The sequence below is a fragment of the Musa acuminata genome, chromosome BXJ2-8, assembly GCF_036884655.1.
Source record: "Musa acuminata AAA Group cultivar baxijiao chromosome BXJ2-8, Cavendish_Baxijiao_AAA, whole genome shotgun sequence".
NCBI lineage: Eukaryota > Viridiplantae > Streptophyta > Magnoliopsida > Zingiberales > Musaceae > Musa > Musa acuminata.
The window spans coordinates 11,269,355-11,289,984 of record NC_088345.1 but is presented as its reverse complement, the minus strand read 5'-3'; the positions used below and the strand labels follow the sequence as shown (position 1 = coordinate 11,289,984).

At 35.3% G+C, this 20,630-nt stretch overlaps 3 protein-coding genes across 4 annotated transcripts; all 3 read right to left on the bottom strand.

The window, feature by feature from the left end:
* Window positions 1–5,052: 5,052 nt before the first annotated feature.
* On the bottom strand, window positions 5,053–11,269 carry LOC103994531 (O-fucosyltransferase 16-like). Of its 2 annotated transcripts, none has more exons than XM_009414895.3 (11): window positions 10,932–11,269; window positions 10,790–10,852; window positions 10,536–10,626; window positions 10,258–10,334; window positions 9,286–9,374; window positions 8,964–9,150; window positions 7,932–8,113; window positions 6,800–6,902; window positions 6,371–6,702; window positions 5,667–6,287; window positions 5,053–5,291 (listed from the first exon to the last, which is right to left on the bottom strand). In XM_009414895.3, exons 1-10 carry the CDS (start codon window positions 11,133–11,135, stop codon window positions 5,840–5,842), a joined length of 1,776 nt encoding a protein of 591 aa, XP_009413170.2. In that variant the 5' UTR covers window positions 11,136–11,269; the 3' UTR covers window positions 5,053–5,291; window positions 5,667–5,839. The 2 variants fall into 2 exon arrangements, with proteins under 2 accessions (XP_009413170.2, XP_018685516.2); XM_018829971.2 differs by having other exon boundaries at window positions 10,532–10,626; window positions 10,932–11,008.
* A 1,566-nt stretch (window positions 11,270–12,835) lies between these two features.
* Window positions 12,836–13,831, bottom strand: LOC135618223 (uncharacterized). The gene is made up of 2 exons (XM_065119091.1): window positions 13,633–13,831; window positions 12,836–13,552 (listed from the first exon to the last, which is right to left on the bottom strand). The coding sequence occupies exons 1-2, from the start codon at window positions 13,736–13,738 to the stop codon at window positions 13,047–13,049; spliced, it is 612 nt and encodes a 203-aa protein (XP_064975163.1). The 5' UTR covers window positions 13,739–13,831; the 3' UTR covers window positions 12,836–13,046.
* Window positions 13,832–14,352: 521 nt separating this feature from the next.
* LOC135619183 (protein LAZ1-like) lies at window positions 14,353–20,190 on the bottom strand. The gene is made up of 9 exons (XM_065120943.1): window positions 20,027–20,190; window positions 19,570–19,851; window positions 19,425–19,481; window positions 18,949–19,057; window positions 17,529–17,713; window positions 17,358–17,446; window positions 15,908–16,169; window positions 15,358–15,609; window positions 14,353–14,930 (listed from the first exon to the last, which is right to left on the bottom strand). The coding sequence occupies exons 2-9, from the start codon at window positions 19,753–19,755 to the stop codon at window positions 14,586–14,588; spliced, it is 1,485 nt and encodes a 494-aa protein (XP_064977015.1). The 5' UTR covers window positions 19,756–19,851; window positions 20,027–20,190; the 3' UTR covers window positions 14,353–14,585.
* Window positions 20,191–20,630: the final 440 nt, after the last annotated feature.

Genomic DNA, 20,630 nt, shown 5'->3' with positions numbered 1-20,630 from the left:
TCCTATCAAAGTTATCTCCTAAGAAATTTTACCAAAATTAATTTTTTTTTATTATCAATCAATGATAAGATATAAAAAAATTTAAAATAAAATAAAATAAAATAAAATATTTAAAAATAATTTTACTTAATTAAATTTTAAATTTTTGAAAAATATTTTATACATGTGCACGAAACTTATAAAACAAATCAATAAATCCAATAAACATAATATTATATTAAGTCTGATTATTAATATGAGTTATAATGATTGTATATCATTAATGTCATACTTCCTTTTATATACCATAATACTAGTAATTGTTTCTTATATAGCCTAAAATAACTCTTGTAATTTGTCTTGTCAAGATAATCTTGTTAGACATATTAAAATATTATATATATGTATATAAAAATGAACATAATAGCATAAATAAATAATTTTAACTATACAAACAAAGAATGTTAATTATAATATCCACTCAAACATGCATCAGCATATCGAGTTGCTCACAAACTCAACCATAAAAATATATTCTTTTCAAACACTTTAAGTTGTAACGCCTTAGTGAATAGATCAATAATCAATACAATAAAAGTTCTTAATTGATATTAATTATGTTTGGATTATTTTATATAATCATTAGATATTTTATATCATAATACATAAAATTACTAGAGTACTCAACGTTTTTAAAGAAGAAAATTACTGTAATATTTTCAAAGTATCTTCAGTGGCTCAGCAATTGAGTCTGACCATACTAAGTCCTGAGATAAAATTTTACAATTATAAGGCTTAATTAGTGACCTTAAAGCATATCATAAAATTAGCTTTTATTATTAATAATATAATAATATATTGCTTAATTCTTTTCCTGTAAACTATCCCTCCAACTAATATAAATATAAAATGTAAAGTGGACTTCTGTTTTCATCGAGATAATTTATAGAATTAATATATAAAAATATCATCATTTCAAGCTGATCTAATTTCATATATGTGAGTATATAATTCTTTATCCTTTCTAGGTATCGTATTACTTCCTTTTAGTTTTTTAGTGTATCATTCTTGGGTAACTCTAACATACATCCAGTATTCCGACTACAAAGTTGATAGCTAGTCTAGTATAAACTTAAGCATATAATAGACTTTCAACTACATATACATAAGAATTTTTTTTTTTAATCTGATTCTTATCTAAGTCATTTTAAAAACACTTATTTTATTTAAAATTTTTTACTTTTCTTATTTCTGAATAAAGCTTTATATTAAATCTTTTCAAGTCTCAATCAATTTACCCATTCTGAGATAGTCTTAGCAATCTTTAAGATCTATCCCTAAATACATTAATGCCAATAATATAAGATGCCTCATTCATATTAATTATCTTAAAATTCTTGATGAAAAATTTCTTGGTTTGAAATAATAAACTAAGATTATTACTAGAAAGCAAATTATTATCCAAATGTGGACCAATATAATAAATTAGTTTCAACTGATCTTTAGATATAAATACTAATCAATAGTATTTTCCTTAAATATGAAAGAAGTAATAGTATCAAGAAACTTTATATACCATTGTCTAAAAGATTATATATGGTCATAAATAGATTTTCTAAATTTGTATACCAAAATTTATATTTATTTTATTTTCTTTATAAATCATTTAGAGTTAATCCATATAAATCTATATCTCTGTTTAGAAAACTTATTTTCACATCCATATGTTATAACTCAAAATCATAATGAGTCACTAATTCTTAATAAGTTTATTTAAAAATAAAAAAATCTCATTCTAATCGATGTATTTTTTATGAGTAAAACCTTTCGGCCCAAGTGTAACTGTTATATTGTTTGAGATTATCTTTTGAGTCATATTTATATAATAGATTATTTAATAGTTATTGAGTAATTTGACGAGTTCTTATATACTATTTTAGTTCATTGATTTCAACTTTTTTTTTATTATATCATATCATTTTTTAAAATTATTATTTTTCATAAATTTTGAAAACAATTAGGGGTCTTTTAATTCTTATGTCATAATATGATTATTGTAGATATACTATATAATAATAATAAAATTAACAAGTCTCCTTTCCCTTTAAGATATTCTAAAAAATTATCGATTATGATTATTCAACAAGTTCATCAATTGCCATATCAATATTAAGTGAGATTTCATCAATTATATGTTGTTCACCATCATTAATTCTTTTAGTGATTTGAGGAATAACAATCTTTCGAATATAAAATGATAAAGGAATATCAACCTCTATTTTCTCAATATCAAGATTAAATTTTAAGATTTTTATTTTTACTAATTTACTATTTTCTAGGAATCTTGTATTATCAAATTCAACTATCCTTGTATTATGATTAAAGTAATAAAATATATACCTTTTAAAAATTTTAAATAAATAATAAAATATCTATAAATAGTTTTTGAATCTAATTTCTTTTTATATGATTTAAAGATCCTTATCTCTATAAGAAAATTTCAAATATATAGATGTCTCAAGTTGGATTTTCTATGAGTCCACAACTCAAAATGAGTAATGGAATTGACTTACCAAGAATCGACTTATTATGAATCTTATTCAAGATATATATAATTATCCTTAGAGCTTCTCCTTGATTCGGATATAAAATAATGACTCATCATGCTTCTAAACATATCCATAAGAATACTATTTAATCTTTCAGCAATCCTCTTTTGTTATGACATATCTAGTAAAACATACTAAATACAAATATTCTGGTTTTTAAAGAATCTAGCAAAAAACCTAAAATTATGATTCAACTCATTATAAGTACTATAAAATTTATCACTCCTATCAAATCTAATAATTTTAAACTTTTCTACCTTTTTTTTTTAACTTCATTTATGTATACCTAAAGCTCTCAATACCTTGAAACCTTAGCTAGTCATATTTTAATAGATAATCTATAAATATGATAAAATATCTCTCTCCACTAAAATAGAAAATAGACATATATAATCGTTTATGAAACTATATTTCATTCTAATATTTGTTTATAGGATCTTACAAACTTAAGATTTATATTAATTATATATATACTATAATACAAAATAAAATATTTATTAAATTATGATGAGTTTACCTTTACTAAAAGAGAAACAATATCTTCACTTAAACTAAATTTCTAGAGTTATAGGAATATAGTATATATCCTCAAGATTTATCAAATGAATCGTCTTTAGACATACTTGATAAGTACCAACTACGTTTTCGCTTTAAGATCATTCCCTATAATGATGAATATTCCATACTCTTTTACTTTTTCATGTTAAAAGAAACCTCTATTATTGGTAATATAAGTTGAAGCATTAAAATCAATCTATCAAATATTAGAAAAGAATTTATATAACGTTTGATTCGAAACATACAAAGATTAAACTTATAATTTTCAGTTTTCAACTAAAACCTTTAGAATCTTTTTTCACATTATCTTTCTTGCCATAGAAGTAAAACTTTACTAGTGAAGATTTTTCTTTTATGAATTTATATAGTATTTAAAAACTCAAGTGATTTACATTTTAACTTTCCCTTATTGTTACCCATTTTAATTTTAATTTTTTTAAAATATGTATACTAGTTAACTCATTTAAGTTTCACTTATTTTTAATTTTATTATAGTAAATTTTAAATGAACCAAACTAAAAAAATAAAATTAAGAATAAATTATACGATAAATGACTCAACTATATTTATCTCAATTATTTGTTTCAAAAAACTTTTGGTAGTTATATCTATGATCTTTTCAACTAATCTAATTAATGTCCAATACACTAAGTATAAATTGTATATGTTCAAATCATTTATAATAATTTAATCTAAAAAAATATTTATAAGAATATAATGATAAAGATATCATTATAATAATATAATATTAATGCTTTGAGTTTTATAATAATATTGAACTATTACCATCATCTCTATTTCACCTTTAGAAGAAATATTGATATATTTATTGTTCTCTTAAAATTATTTACAAATGATTGATACCATTTTTATGAAATAGTATTACTACCTCCGAGTATATAATTCTGAACTACAAGAATATCCAAAATAATATCATCCTACCTTATCACATAATTATTTAAAGTTGATTATCTTAATCTAAATCTCCTAATTATGTTTGACATTATGAATATTATTTTTCTTGATATTATTTATGACTAATTTTTCAGTATAATTTTATAAGTTATTAGTCTAGACCACTTCGATAGCTATAAAACTAATATAATAATATAAAATATAATTTAAAATATTTTATAAATGATAAAATTTTATTATAATTCACATCCCATAAGTTTAGCATCCTAAGTCACTTTAGCAACTATTAGTCAAATAAAATTTAGGGATAAAAGTTATAAATATTATTCACCAAAATTTTTCAATCTAATATATGCTGAAATAATTCAATAACAATAAAATAATAAATATAATAATTATCAAATATTAGCCAGCATAAAAAAATTATATGATAACAATAATCATGATAAATTATAAATCATATCTTTACATGAAAATTAAATATTATTTCATAATTTCAAACATGTGAATAATCAAATAAATATCAAGAAAAATAATTAAATATAATTATCATATACAAAATTTTATCCATATCGAAACTATAAAAGAAAGTCATAATTTATATTTTTTTTAAGTTTATATAGAATCCTAAATTAGACCAATCAATCCCATTTAATTGGGTAAACCTAGATTTGGACTACCTAAATTGAGCTTATAGATTTAAACCAACTATCTACCAAATTAGGCCCAACAAGCCTACCATCTGTCTTATTAGACCCATCAAAATAAAAGTTGATCAAAATTAAAAATTGATCAAAAATTGATTTTGTCTAAATTTGATCAAAACTTGATTGATCAAATCTAAATCCAATTAAATAATCAATATACAATCATGATTAAGTTCGATCAAAATATTTGATTAAAATAGATCAAGTTAGTAAATTTTATAATTAAAGACATAAGTTAAGAAATTTTAATTTCTAAAAGGTAAAACTATAATTTTACTTGGGATATATGAGTCTTTCTACACCCACCATACAACTTGTTAAGATGGTAAAAGATTTATAATATATTTAATAAAAATAGGTGAACAAAACGCAAATAAAAGAAAGAGAGGAAATTATTAAAGAATGAACTTCTAATTCTGCCAAAATCTGCCAAGCTCTTCTGGTTGATGAGATGATTAAAGGGATCTCTAAATATCTGATATCCAAGACTTTATGCAGTGTAAAGATCTTGTTGTTTCTGTACCTGAGAGAAGCAGAAAAGAATTTGCGTTAGACAGGAGATAACATGAAGAAAAATCATGAAACAGAAGTAACAAAAAAGTATAATTAGCAGCTTCTCATGTCACATCTTCCACATTTGCATTTCACCATGGAATTTGTAATTTCATATCAAATAAGACTTGGAATCGGCATCATCCCAACAGCAAGAAATCATCTCATTTCTTTGACACAGCCCACTTGACAAAATCATGTTTAGGAAAATGATGTCACTTCATAGAAAAATTCTGATTTTTGTGGTCAGACAGAGAAAACAATCTCTACTACCATGAAATTTAATGACATAAGAAAATCTAAATTTACTTAGTTTCTTTGCATCTGATTGTTTTATCCTAATTACCTTTTGTTGGAGAATTTTGAACTCCACTTCACCAAGACCGACAATTATATATTGTAAGCAGCTCCTCTGTAAGTTTCTTTCAGAAGCAAAAATCTTGAGTAGGTATAAAGAAAGATGATGAAAGAATGGTTGAGAGGGAAACTCCCCTCGAGATCCAGGCATCAATTCTAATCTCAAATTATGTCTTCCAGTTCTTGATCCTCTCGTCTGATGAAGACATTGTACTCTGATTCCATCCCACTGGAGGTACTTCTATGTAAAGGTGTATTTTCCCCATCATCCAAGTCAATCCTGTCAAAATCCTCGTAGCTAGAATGGTTGTCTATTGTTTCTCCAGCAATTCGGCTTACATTGCTCTTCAAATTTCTATTCCCAAGGTTGGTCTGGATATCGTGATTAGAATGAGCTGCAACCTCGGAACTTCCACATATGCATGCTGAAGGGTGTTCATGAAATCCACCTCTGCCTGGTCTGACCTCATTAGGCTCTCCCATGAATCCTCTTTGAAAGATGCAGATTCTGGAGGAGAATGTTTCCCAGGTCATGCTGGTTCTGTTCAGAAACAACGAGTATAATTTCTTAGCATTCGGTCGTATTGTCCTCTTGTGTCCAAAGTATCTCCTGCATTAAGATGCCAAAGCAAATGGGGGGTTAGTAAGTTTGAACTGTTCACATATGATATCGTCACAAAGAAATAGAGCTACCTTTGACCGGCCAACATTCTGGCCATGTTGCCATTGTTGTTGGTCACAAAAACATCACTGCCATCACATACAATGAAGTCAAGTGCAGCCATACGAGATGAATATGATGAGAATGGTGCCAGTTCCTCCTTGGTTGCTAGAGTTTCTTTCGAGTGAAAATTAGGAAACAGTGCCTTCAGAGGTGCCAATGTCTCCTCTCCCCCATATATCTCACCAGATGCCACATAGAGATGAACGTCATTCCCAAAGCCCAATGCCCTGAGCATAAGACCGACTTCTTCAGGTATAAGTGGACATTTACCATGCCGATGTCCTTTCTCTGGGTTGCTTGCCTGCACAAAGTGTGTATATATAACTTACAACTGTGAATGAAAGGTAGCAACAAAGGAATATGCATTGCATTCAATAGACTGAAAAGTGAAGGCTTACATGCAAGTTCTTCCACCGCTTGCGTATGGCACCTAACTCTGTTCTTTCTTTCTCTCCTCCTCCATAATAGCACCCAGAGAAGGCAAGCATATCAGGTTCAAATCTGTCAATTAGAGGCACGTTGTTTATCATAGATCTTTTAGAAGTTACATTACCAGCCTCATGAAACTTTGGGAAATAGCTATTTTACCAAGACAAGGGTTGAATATCATATTGATAGCCAAAAGAGAAACCAAAAGTTGAGAAAGGAAAGCAAGTTGGAGATCTTTGAAGTTTCATCATAAGACATTTTAGGAGTTATTTTTTTAACCATAAGATTGCTCTGCAATGAGACCACATACAAAAAAAGAAATAAAACGGGGAAGGAAACAATTATTTATGAGAAATATGCTGCCCAAGAAGGTTTTCAGAAATTTAAATTTGTAGTAGAAATTGAAGGTTCAAATTCAACTAATGTCAGGCAAGTGTAGGAGTGATGTATATGCAATATGTTAACTACTTTAAGTGAGTAATTTTATCCACTTATAAGCTCATGAACCTGCAGCTTCAAGACGACCTCAACGACCTACATAACTAGAACGAAGAAAAGGCACCACATAAGAACCTTCGAGACAAGAGAAAACAGTAGCAAGAGGCTAATAGTAGGAGAATACAATGACTTATCATATTTGCATTTTGATTTTGGTGTACAAATGGGGACTGGATCATGGACCAGCAAATGCTTAACACATCATAATGATGATAGCTAAACTAAGACTAAAATGAGGGCACATACGAGGAAAACTTAGCCTTAAAAGTTTTCAAGTGTCACAGAAGAGTTAACAGAATCAACAGATCAATATATGGCTCATGAACTAGCTAATCAGGAGAAACTGAATCAATGATTATCTCCAGATTGAGCAATACATTGAATAAAAAGAGAACAAGATCCAACACAAGAAGATATTAGATGAAAATTATGGAAAGATAAGCCCAAGCTTGGTATCAATTAATATATTGGTCATAATATATAAAATTATTTCATAACTTAATCCAGCAAACTACTTGCACAACTAACAAGCACATGATGAGAAGAGCTAAATTTGAGCATCTGTATCCATAGGCAAGCAATATCACCATATTATGTTTTTACCTTAGGTGAAGGGCAATAAAGTGCTTGCTTCTAGCCTTCATTCTCTGAATCAGAGTGTCACCCATTACTTGTATTTGATCTGTGAATTTTAGGCCTTGATAATTTACTCTGCATCTCAGCTTCTGAAGATCAATGTCCAACTTGTTTGAAAGCCTATAGTCAAACTTTGTCAGCCGAACAACCTGCATTTCAAAAAAGATGGGCATAGACAATCCACAGAAGCAGTTAATTCCCTTATGGGATACACATGCTGAATGAAATAAATGAACCAAAATTAGTAGGTAAAGCCTACACAAGGCACAGTCGTCTCCATCACTGGAAACAATATATAGTCGTAATTACTCTTGAAAACAAAGACTCGGTAGCAGTCCTTAAATTTCTATTGCAGACACCAAAAAAATCATTTTTGAGAATCCTATATGAGATTCTGAATTAAAGTAGACTAGAACATGCGAACAAGTTTCAAGAATCAACAAACAATATTCTAACAAGAACATCTTTGATAATCTACACAATTTCTCATACATGATGCTAGAGCCGCAGATTTAACTACAAAGTCTTTGATTCCTATGATGGCCACATCACGCTCTGACTCTTACATTCCTATGTAAAAATGTTATGCATCAGTGCATGAGATATATTATAAGCTCAACTTAATCTCTCAGGTAAAGTCTACATAGCAAGTTCCAATTGAACTCACACAAGAGTGTTCTCTTCCAAGCAAAGTAAACTATTATCATAGCCAACAATCTTGTATCTTGATTATTAGAAACTTGCTATCACAAATATATATATATATATATATATATATATATATATATAATTAAAATAAAGGAAAAAAATCCAAAATATTATCTAAATAGTTCATCTAGCAATCCCTAGTGGAATTTGTTACTTGTTCATACATTGGTCCTGGAAAAGAGTTGGGTTTGTTATGACACTAGCTTTTCTTGATGTCATATCTGGGAAAAAAACTGGACTTTCGTGAATTTAAGAAATTTGGAAAAAACGGTCTAGTTCTAGGCAACTTACATGCTTCTTCGTAAGCACGGGCAGGACTCGACTTTGGTAGCATCTCGGGGTGCACTTCCTAGGAACACGCATCGTATAGGGAGTCCAAATGACTTTACCATCTTTTTCAGGAAGTTCTTTGATAATCTTGACATCCTTTGTGAGAGACGTAATGAACCAGTCAACATCAAAGATGTCGGAAAAATCACTGTGACATACAATCATGAAAGAAGAAAATGCTTCAGTAACCAAAGATTTAAATGCTTGATTTTTTAGTATTTGATGACTTGATCTATAAGTAGCTAATCACTTGCAAAAAGAGGAACAGTACTTAGAAGCAAACCTAGCATCATTCCAGAAAGAGTCTTGATCCAATATAGGAACAACAAGTGTTGCATTCAAAATTCGAGCTGCAACAACACCATCGATTATCTGTAAACAACAGAGAATTTTCTCCATCAGTAACCATATGCAATGATTTCCATATTAAACGTGGAAACAGTCAAACACACAGGAAGATAAACCATCAAATATGAAGACAACAAACTGCATCGTGGAAACAAAGTATAATTCTAGAGACATTGGAACTGCATTACCGAGGCTAAAGGTCAGTAATAAATAGATCAAATCAATTATATTTCCATAACAATGGTTGAGATCTGTCATCATTTGCAACTAGTAACAATTTTAGAACCTGAATCGGATAACTATTTGAAGCCATATCCACAGGTTGAGGGGATCATACAATGACAAATCTTTATGCCCTAAGAGAAACTAGAGAATGTATACTCATACATGTAATGCCTTAGATACACCTGGAACTATAAGCAGAAGTGCTAATCAAGATAAGATACCCAGATTATGTAGCAGGTCAGTGCTGCACCAAGTGAAATCGACCACTATGAAAGTGCTTGTGGATGGTTGAGCAAGTGTCAAGTTCTTGTTAACACCAGTTTTCAAAGCTACGTGGAAACCTTAAGCCTGGATATCAAGTTATTGTTCCAAAAATGGTCATAGGATGCCCATGCCAAGAGAAAGACCAGTGTTTGCAAGATGAGCAGTATTCAGTGGCATCTTCCATGGCATGAACCAAGAAATTATTTGTCATGAACTTCACAATCTTCCAGCATATTAATCATCCAAACACCGATCGGGAGGCCGTTGACATAACAAATGTCACAATGGAGCAAAAATTGTTTGAAATCACAGAGAACTCACAACCCTTTTGAGACAACTGTCCTAGAAAAGATGAACCAATCAATGAACATGACGATCTTGCTTACCTAAAATAAAAAGATAGGAACATTTAACTCACCCCTGTTCTTTGTTGATTAAGCCCACCACTAGTAGCAATAATCAAATACCTATTGGGAAGAGTATTGGCTTCCGCAGCTGTAAAATGAGATAAATATTCCTTATCAGATCACTAAAATCGAATTAAACCTTAGAACTGCACCAAACCCAGACAAGATCGAAGTCTCGGGATTAAACCTTCCAAGAACATCATGAAAAAGCTTCCATCAAATTCCCCAACCGAATTAAATCAATAAAATATCATATCAAGAACAAAACAAACAAAAGAACAATACCTACTCGCAAACCCGCTGCTAGCATTGCTGCATCCATGGTAATCTTTAGACTGCTTCGAACCCCAAAGGTCGGTCACCGGGCTCCCTCTTCCACTCTAACAATCCAACCCATATCAGACGATTCGATGTGATCAAAAGCAAAATAGAATCCATCTTTAACGAAAACCAAGCATCTAGTCCTCAATCCGTACGTTCCCATTCACTTTTCCTAAAAGCACGGTCGGTCAAAAGACGAAACGAAGAACAAGAGCAACGCACCGGCACACGAAAAGCATCGACGGCGCCGGCGGCATTCCTCTGTAGGTCCACCGGTTTCTTGAGCTACAAACCAACGAATCATGTCAAAGGACAGGAACGACGACGAGAAACCCGTCAAAACGAGTGCTTTCTTGGACCGTACCAAGATGGAGGAAGGCTTTGCGCGGCGGTGGCGGGCGGGCCCAGCCATGTCGGGGGCAGCGCCGTTTAAGAGGGGCGAGGGCGCGAGGAGGGAGTGGAAGGCAAGCACGGCGATGATGAGGAGCGCGCCACCGGAGATGGCTGCCGCGGCCGGCACTGCTGGGACCACCCGCCGCTCCTGTCGTCGCCGCCTCTGAAACGCCATCTCTCTCTCTGTCTCTCTCTCTTCCCTTCCCTTCCCTTCCCTCGCACCCTCTTCTATCCGCTCCTTATATCTCTTATACTTCACTTAGTATTCCCTTAGGGACTTAAACCCACCAATCCATCGACTCTGTTGGGTTGCCAGTAGAAAAGAAGAAGACGGATAATTATTTGAACTGGGAATATATATATATATATATATATATATATATATATATATATATATATATATATATATATGATATTCTGAAACCATAATTAGAATAATCAATCATAAACAAAGATATAAAAATAATAAATAATGAATCAAATAATTCCTAATCTTTCAGTTATCACAAATTCTCCTTTTTGGATGGAATTATTATCATAGCTTTAGATTTAGATTTGTTGGGAAGATAAGGTTGGAACATATTTGAGGGATTGAATCAAGCGGTATAATACGATTTCTACCATATTAAAGATTGGAATTTGAGTCCCAAAAAGTGTTTCTATCTAACACTGATTTAAGAGGCAAAAAAATCCAAACAATAAATGCACTGCCAGCAAGAATTTATGTCGATTAATTAAGTGATGCAAAGTTTGCTGCATCAGTTTTCATGGCGAGATGAGCGCAGCACCGAAGAGGATCGATCGAGGGAGGAAGAAGACGAGACACTGATGAAGTCCGCTTACGACACCGCTGCATTTGCCGAACAACCGTGCAGATCCTCTGACCTCGCCCGACGGTGCATCTCAAGCAAAGATTTGGTGAGGAGAAGAACGAGAAGTATTTGAGACTCGCTTCGAGAATTACCTGAGGAGGAGGAGGAGGCGGAGGAAGAAGAAGAAGACTCGCTGCCGGCCTTCACTGCGTGGACAAGGGGAATCTGCTAGGTGGCCGTTGGCAAGACAATGTCACGACGGATCCGACATCGATTCGGATGCTTGTCAGGATAATATGCTACATGACAATATTAACGGTAAAGCATGATGATGATGTAGCCATCCAATAATATCCTATTATTAAATGTGATTGTAATTGTTTCACCAATTAACTTTTACTCATTTCAGTCAACGATTGAAGATCGATAAAATTTCTTCTTTTTTTTAATTTATTTCCTAAACCTTATAAATATATATTATTTGTTTATATTAATTTAAATATCAAGTCTATAATTTTGATTATGTATCTTCTTAATTTTATAAAATGAAAGATGAAAAATAAGCAACAAACTTAAAACAGAGTGAGCCATGTAATTTGTCATTTGCAATTATAAAATTAAGATAATTTTATAATCCTATTAAAAAACTTCTTCCAATGAATTTTCTGTAAAACATAAAAATAACAAATTTAAGACTGATTATTTTGAGAATTCACTTTTTATATCATGAGATTAATTAGTCTGATTGACATACATTCTTTTATTCATTAATTTAAAATTAAATAATCAATTTTCACTAATATCATAGATTTTTCTATATTTATGACAACTAATATATACCATAATCATAAATTTAGTTCTCCTCCTACACACCGGCAAAAAAAGAATCACGCATTGAGTTAATGTTGGGAAAGAAATCAAAGCGTTTCATCAAATATTCCCCTGCTGTCATACACCATCATCCTGCTCCAACTTTTCCCAAAATAATGATTCCACCACGCAGCTAAATTCCACTAAAAAAATACGAACATTTTATACATTAAAAAAAAAAAAGATCATCATCATCGTCGTCAACTACAATAAATATATAATCACTGTTTTCAGATATCTTTTACTTCCTATACTCCCATTTTAATTTGTCTAAAATAAAAATGGAAATAAACAAAAAAAAGAGAGAGACCAAAACCAAGATATGAATGATTCTTCTACCCACACAACATCCAATCAAACTATTCTTCTAAGCTGAAAGATCGCCAGTGTTCCTGTAAGGTAATTCACAGCCTGCGCACTGATCGGGCGTTAACTATCCGCCCACCACCGGCAGACGACTCGGCAACACCGGCAGCAGAGTACGGCCTCTTCTTCACAGACGACCGCAGGCTGCTGCTGCTGCTGCCGCGGCCCACCGAGAAGTCCGCCGGCATCGACTTCCTCACCCCCTCCGCCTTCTTAGGCACCCTCCTCCGTGCAAGCTCCACTGCCTTGCCCGGGTCCTCCGCCACCGCCTCCTCGGTCATTTCCCCCTTCTTCCTCTTGAGCCTCTCGTTCCTCCGCGCCGAGTAGAGCTCGTAGAACCGCCCTCGTTCGAACACCGGGCTCCTGCAGCCGCCCCCGGAGGACACGGCAGCTGCAGCTCCCGCGTCGCCGCAGCTCTGGAATTCTTCTTTCGCTCTTTCGACCAGCGCCGCCAGCTCCGATGACACCAGCCGGCGGTCGGTCCGGGCCGGCGACTCGACGGACACGGACGAGCGGTGCGGTCGCGGCGGCCTCTTGGAGGTTGCTGTAGGAGGTACATACATCATGTCAAGAGTAATGACGGGGGCGACAGCGGGTGAGGCAGGTGGTCGTGCGTTATGGTACCTGGCGGCGGGGCTCGAACTGATGGAGCGTCGTAGGAGGAGGCCGGTGGTGGTCGGCGGGGGCGAAGGCGGCGTGGAGACACCGCGAACTGGGGCCGGAGGTCCATCCCAGGCTTCCTCCGATGCCGCGACGAAGAAGTCTCTCCTCCAAATCGCAGGGAGAAGAAGAGAGAGAATGTTTCTGACTGTAGGCTGCGGGAGGAGCGGATGTAAATATTGGGGTGGGGGGTGCGTTGGGTCGTGGGGACCGGTTCCAACGGTCGAATTGTCGAGATCGGACCGTTTCCGATCAAGGAATTAGGAAGGCAATCCGTCCAATCGTAGTGGGACCCACGAATTGGGGTTGACCGAGGACACGGATAAGGATGATGGAAGTCATGATGTCACGTCGACGGCGGACACGCTTGCATGCATGCGCGCGTTGGCCCACCATCGTCGATGATGAATCGGATCCCAGTCGGCCACCAATCCAAATCAATTTTTGATGTGTTTTCAACCAGAATATTAATATTATTATTACATCATAACAGGGTCGGGTCAAATGTTGCAGTTTGACCAAAATAAACCGATGTTATGATGCATCTGGTCGATCTCCTATTGGATTTGATTTGGATTTCAGGATCTTATCCTTTGATCGGGTTTATATCGAACAGACTCAGATCGAATAATACCCGTCTTGCAATGCATAATAGGTGGGCAAAGTGCCATGCTACCACGGAACTGAGAGCGAAACAAAGAATGTGCTCACGTACCAAATGAATCAACATAAGATGTATCTCCAACGGACATGTCACTACTTGCTTGCCTTTCGCTAAATACAATTCAAATATGGCAAAAACGAATGGAATCTATCACAACATATACACGCAAGGAGATGGTTTCTTGTGGCATCATGCTCCGAATTAGACACAACTTCTCGTGCAGTTGATACTGAAACCATTATTCGCGGCAGAGTTAATCCCTTATGACCCATCTGCAGCCATGAATCTCGTATTCCCCACGGCCCTGTTTGCTACTCTCTCCGCCGTTTTCGCTGGTATAACCTGACTTTCTTGAGCGTTGTCTTCCTCTGGAAGCCCCACCGTCGCTGGTGGTCCCATTCAAGAGAGGATCATCTATCCCACGGACTGCCTGCCTCATCGGCGATGTGATGCAGCTGTCATCCCTAGCTTTCCTTCTATCCTTGTCGTGCTTTTTTATGTTTTCGGAGATCCGGTGAAGCTTCTCGTTGAGTCTTGTGAAGCTCTTCTCCACAGGCTCCACGGCTTGGGTTACAGTGAATTTGAAATCATTTACAATCTGCAAGGGAAAAGATATAAACTCTAACAAAAACATATTGACAATCAGGTATATTTGCAGACACAACTGTGATTATTGGTTGGGAGTAGCAAAGAAATGTTTATTCAGAAAATTGTCTAAGAAATAGTGAAATTCACATAAAATCAGCCAAGCCAGTACACCCTACATGGTCTACTGTTCTATATGCCTAACTGACGATGCTATTTCATGAGGCTACCTCATGTCTTATGTGATCGAAGGGTGACTCAATATTAAACTCAGTCAAAGCGGCTTTCAATATATTCTGTGTCTTCAGTTGTGATGTGACATTACAGATACAAGTCAGCGTAAAACTATAAACTTACAAAGTTTAGCAGATTTATATGGCCATGATGTGGATTTTTCTAACAGCAAAACAAATAAATAATGAGAGATGGGATGGACTTACATGTTCTCCACCACCTACGACAATATCCCGAACACTTTCTCTGATATCTGTAACAGATTTGGCACTGACATCAGGCTGAGGGAGTCTCAGCTTTGTAGGTCGGGTGCTGTCCCTAACTTCATCGGGGTCAATAGGACAGTCTGCAGATGCATAATCTCCGAGCACTGAAACATTTCCAGGCGGCTGATCAGCCAATAGCTCATATGGCTTGGCAGGGAACACATAGAGGTGAGCAACAGCAGCTACAGCCATCTGTGCTGGAAGAACAAGTGAATCTGTTAAAACTTTCAGCTTAGATGAATCTTGCAACTGCAGAAATTTCCAACTAGCAAAACAATATATGAGCATTTTGATGAACTTGGTTATTCAGAAATGTATTGATGGATTACAATGTCATGATCAAATTTGGAGAAAGGAACTAGTGGTGCTTTTAGATATCTAACGATCATAAAAGTATCTGAAATCAAACAACAAAAAAATTCACCGGGTTGCCTATGCCATTTATATATCGAACATTGCACATTCTCATCTAAAAGACTGCTTACAGTACCTCTATACATATAAAGAAGTCCTGAATACTTGACTTGAATTGCAAGCCTTGAGCTATAGGGCTCTTCAACAAACCAAATGTATAGAGTAGTGCTATTGTCACACCCTGCCACCAAGTCAAGAAGACAATGGATTTGAACATAAGGAACTTTGCCAGTGGCTTTGTGTGTGCCAATTCATCCTTAATAGCAGTGTAAAACTGAACTAAACAGTACAGGGCCCAATATTGACTGAAATTGAGAACAGCAGCCATGTAAGGGTACCTGAAACACAAAAGAGAGAAGGCTTAGTTGTCTGCAACAATTAAAGTGGCTCACTAGTTAGGAAACCTCATAAAGGCTTTTATACTAAAAGCAGTTTTTATCTTTTAAGCCTATTTTTCCAAACAAAATTTAGCAGCTTCATACAAGGACCCACAATTCTGTCCTGTGAGTAAAGTGCCAAAAACCCAAGAACCAGATGAACAAAAAAAAAATAGCTTCAGATAACCATCACCTTCAACAGCATTCTACCTGCAACATATCTGTAAAACACCTAAACGGGATCCAAGCCCATGAATTCCACTTAACAAACAGGATGTGCACATTTAAGAACAAAAACCTATCGTGATAGGCTTTGTAAGACCAGAATGTCAGGAGCAATGAGAGTATATCATATTAGTATGGATAGTATATAACATCTTCAATTTGTAATCATGTGCTCAAGGCAAATGCAAGGTTCCCACACACAAGGCTTCACAGCATGTCTCTAGATAATACAGTCAAATAATGTGCTCCCAGTAAATTAAACCAAAGATACGCATCTTTGTAGCTGGTTCTACATCCTTTACTGAATCTCGAACCCTCCGACTAAGAAATATCCAGGGCGATAATATACAGGAAAATTGATCAGTCATGGCTGATGAAAGCAAGAATAACCCAGATATAGTAAGGCTCACGGGTACCTAGTAAAGAAAACAAGAGAAAGTAACACACAAGTACTGACAAACCAAGCCAACTGACCATGGCCAATAAAAAGTGTGTATGCTAAGCAAGGTTCGTAATAACGTACCGTACCGGTATTTCGACCTGGGCTCGATACCGGTACGGTACGGTATACCGAGCGGTACACCCAGGTGTGCCGAGTACTGTAGCACTGCTACAGTCTGCAGTGCACTCGGACCGGTAAAAGACGGTCCGCGTACCGACAACCTATCGGATCGGTACGTACCGCCCATACCGGACGGTACAACTCGGTACAACAGACCCTGATGCTAAGAAAACCTCAAGAGTGAACCCAACAATTATCCTCAGAAACCTTTCGACATGATCTGACTTATTATCCACATTAAAAGGAAAGAGAAAACTTCATTAACTTATGTAGAAAGTGAACAATAAAGAAGAACAATAACATGATGTCAAACTATTTCCACCAAAGTCCAAGTTTTGAGCATATAATCAAACTTGTCTTACCCGCAGCCCAATTTGAATTCTCCTTCACAGTATACACCAAAAGCTTCAAAAATCACAGACAGAATTGCTGTGATAGTCTTTATTATCATCTGCAAGAAAAAAAGACATCTGTTATGAACTGTTTCTACACAAAAAAAAAAAAACAAAGGATTTTCTTGCATCTATTCTTACATATTGGAAAATTCCAAACTTTATAAGCTGGTAAAACCACCTGCCAACTCTCCAAGGTTTTAAAAGATAGTTCATTGGGAAATGGTGATGAATAACGCCCCTTTCTGAAGCATGATCCAGGAGGGGCGTAGCGGCAGAAGAACAACCATCCCTCTCCATAAATTCAATTGTCCTATCTTCTCCACCTAAACCAGCAAAGTATAATTAAATTTCATTATCAAGAAGCAGCATAGTGGTGGACAAACAAAGGCAAAATTTGATGTCCTCTCTTCTCCATCTAAACCAGCAAAGTTTACTAAATACCGATTACCAAGAAGAAATACATCAATATACAAAGCATTGCAAACTATGATCTTTGAGATGGGTATAACAAGGGTTGGAACAGTTCCAGAGAAAACTGCACTGACAGTCCACAAGCAAAGCGTGCGCATAAACATCAAGTAAAGAAGCTGATGCATGCTTCATTATGCACAGAATTGCAGATTTGACAAAAGAAAATTGTAGTTTGGAGTTTAGAGTGCATTAAAAAAGATTGTAAATGAAACAAATGGGCAAGTTCCAGAGTTGGAAAAGAAAGAAAATTGATATTTACTGTTTCAAGTTCCTTATTACCTACATAAACGTACCGATTATCAACAGATGCAACCTTTTAATGCAAGTAGGAATTGTACTACCAGCTTGCCATATGACCTTCTTGAATGGAGCTATGATGCGTTCAAGGCAAATTAGGTATATGACTATCTGCAACAAGACCTAAAAGGCTAACATTGGGTAGAAGCAGCCATCTTATATTGACTAATGAAGTGGAAATAGGGATATAACCAGATTGATCAGGTATAGATGGATCCGGATCTGAATCTGAACCAAATTGCTATCATCGGTGGAAACTACATCCAACCAGGAGTACAACACGAGTCCAATTCAAACACTCGTAATGGTCTTGACTTGTTTTACGAGTCCATTTTGAACCCAACATAAACTAAATAAAGATCTTTAACCTGAATGCAACTGGATCGATCCAGCACATGGAATGCTTCTCCCTATTATCCCTTCACGTAAGCCGGTGGATCTTAAGTTGCTGGGTGCCTGATACCATTATGGTTTTCAAATGCCTATGCAACACTTCACCATCAGAAACCACATCATATTCACAGATCTCCCAACGCCATTCAAATTAATATTCTTTCTTTTCAACCTTTGAGGATTTTCAAGGAAGCATCAGGACTAGCTGGTAATTACTCAAGTATATATGGACCAATTAGAATATTCAAAAGGAAATATCATAACCTATAACTATATCCATAATCGATCAAGAACTTTACACAAGTTTCAAAGAAAAGAAATAGCAATATTTTCTCACTCTTGAATGATGAGTGCCTAAACAAATTGAACTAGAGAACCTGTCGTGATAGAGGCATACCCAAGCAAGCAACAAAATATCTTCCAAAGCAGTACATGGCAAAGGCCTCGTAGCAATCACGTAGGATACCACAATCAACACTGAGCGATGGATTCACCAATGACACATACTACAATATGAAAAAAAAATACATATATGTTAAGCATATCTACAGAGGAAAGAGAACGATAATAAAATAAAGCAGCAAAGTTTTTGATGAAGGATCGATATAAATTTCCACCAATAACATGTAATTTTAAGGATTTTTGGTTGGCGAAAAGTGAGAGGCAAAGAAGTGGCACTTCCTGAAAGTGACCAATTTATTAAGTTGTCAATATCATCCGAAAGCTGTATAAAAAAAACACTTGCATCCGAAGTGGTCGGACGAGCTTCTGTAACTCAGAGTAACCACCAACATTCACGAAACGAAGCTGCCAACTTTGATGCAATATGGTTTCAACATCAACATTGTCCAAGATTATGAAAGAAATACTCACAGACTCGATCGAATAACAAGGAACCATCAAGATGACCCCAATTAAGAACTTCTGCTCCTGTAAAAAAGATGACGGACATGTGAAAGTTCATGGACGCAGAATGAGAAGACACAGAGGCAAGGAGGAGAGAGGAGGTAAGGAAAACCTCGGGATTCTTGTACGCAGAAAGGTGCTCGAATACAAGGAAGGCAGAAAACGAAAGCGCAACAAGAACAAAGAAGCCGGCAACAATAGTTGCCCATGCCGACGGCGAAAAGTTTGAGTGCACCAAAGAGAGAAAACCAGCCATCACCCTCATAGCGAAGGACGACGTTGGACCGGCCAAATACATCACAGATTCTTATCATAGTTCAACTTCATCGCGGAGGATCCAAGCTTCGATCAAAACGGGAACAAATCGCGACTTTTTCTTTGGCCTGTTCATCACCTGAAGGAACCGAAAGAAAGATAACTCAGAGATTCAAACTAAAAGGTCGCGACGTATCCTATCGATCGCCAAAGTCGAAACAAAGATCATACAAGAATGAATACAAATCTTCAAGAAAAATGAAAACCTAGATGTACCAAAATGGAGCGGCCGTGGCGACCGATGCCTAACTCACCGAATTCGACCATATGGAATTCAAGAAGGAAGCGAATAATCGGTTTGATCTCCAAAGGGGTCTTCTTGCCTTTGGAAACCGGGAATTCGTCCGTCGTCCCCTCACGGCGGCCCAATTCGTCGGAGAGGAAAGAGACGGTGGGAGAGAACGAAATCAGGCTTCTTTTGTATTCATTCAATTTGTGGAAAATTAATATTATACGTATATATATATATATATATATATATATATATATATAATTAATAAATAATGTGTGTAGTAATTAGTAATTAATTATCGCCTTACGTTATCGTTGTGTTGGATCCACCGTCCATTACGCCTCCTTTCAATCCGTGCCATCGAGTAGAGGGGGAGACCCCACGTCAAGTAGAGATAGTATACAGGTAAACATCGATGCCTTCAGCAGATCGACTGATGGGGAGTGATTCCGGACAAACAGTTCATAGTTCGACCAATAAAAGTAAATTCGTGACGCCCATAAGATGAAGAACACATACTTCGTAATAGAAATGGTATTGTAATTATTTGTAACAAAATGCAGACGTCATTCTATTGCATCTTTTAGCTTTCAGTGAAAAACGTACGACTGGTTTGGGATAGTTCT

Excerpts from the sequence above, each read along its gene's own strand:
- LOC103994531 (XM_009414895.3), bottom strand. The coding sequence starts at position 11,135 with ATGGCGTTTCAGAGGCGGCGACGACAGGAGCGGCGGGTGGTCCCAGCA. Across the intron at positions 10,627-10,789 it reads TCGATGCTTTTCGTGTGCCG|AGTGGAAGAGGGAGCCCGGT; the intron begins GTGCGTTGCTCT and ends TTGGATTGTTAG. Across the intron at positions 10,335-10,535 it reads TGCTAGCAGCGGGTTTGCGA|CTGCGGAAGCCAATACTCTT; the intron begins GTAGGTATTGTT and ends CTCATTTTACAG.
- LOC135618223 (XM_065119091.1), bottom strand. The coding sequence starts at position 13,738 with ATGGACCTCCGGCCCCAGTTCGCGGTGTCTCCACGCCGCCTTCGCCCC. Across the intron at positions 13,553-13,632 it reads AGTTCGAGCCCCGCCGCCAG|CAACCTCCAAGAGGCCGCCG; the intron begins GTACCATAACGC and ends TACCTCCTACAG.
- LOC135619183 (XM_065120943.1), bottom strand. The coding sequence starts at position 19,755 with ATGTATTTGGCCGGTCCAACGTCGTCCTTCGCTATGAGGGTGATGGCT. Across the intron at positions 17,447-17,528 it reads AGTTTGGAATTTTCCAATAT|ATGATAATAAAGACTATCAC; the intron begins GTAAGAATAGAT and ends TTTTTCTTGCAG. Across the intron at positions 16,170-17,357 it reads GAATTCAAATTGGGCTGCGG|GTACCCTTACATGGCTGCTG; the intron begins GTAAGACAAGTT and ends TTTGTGTTTCAG.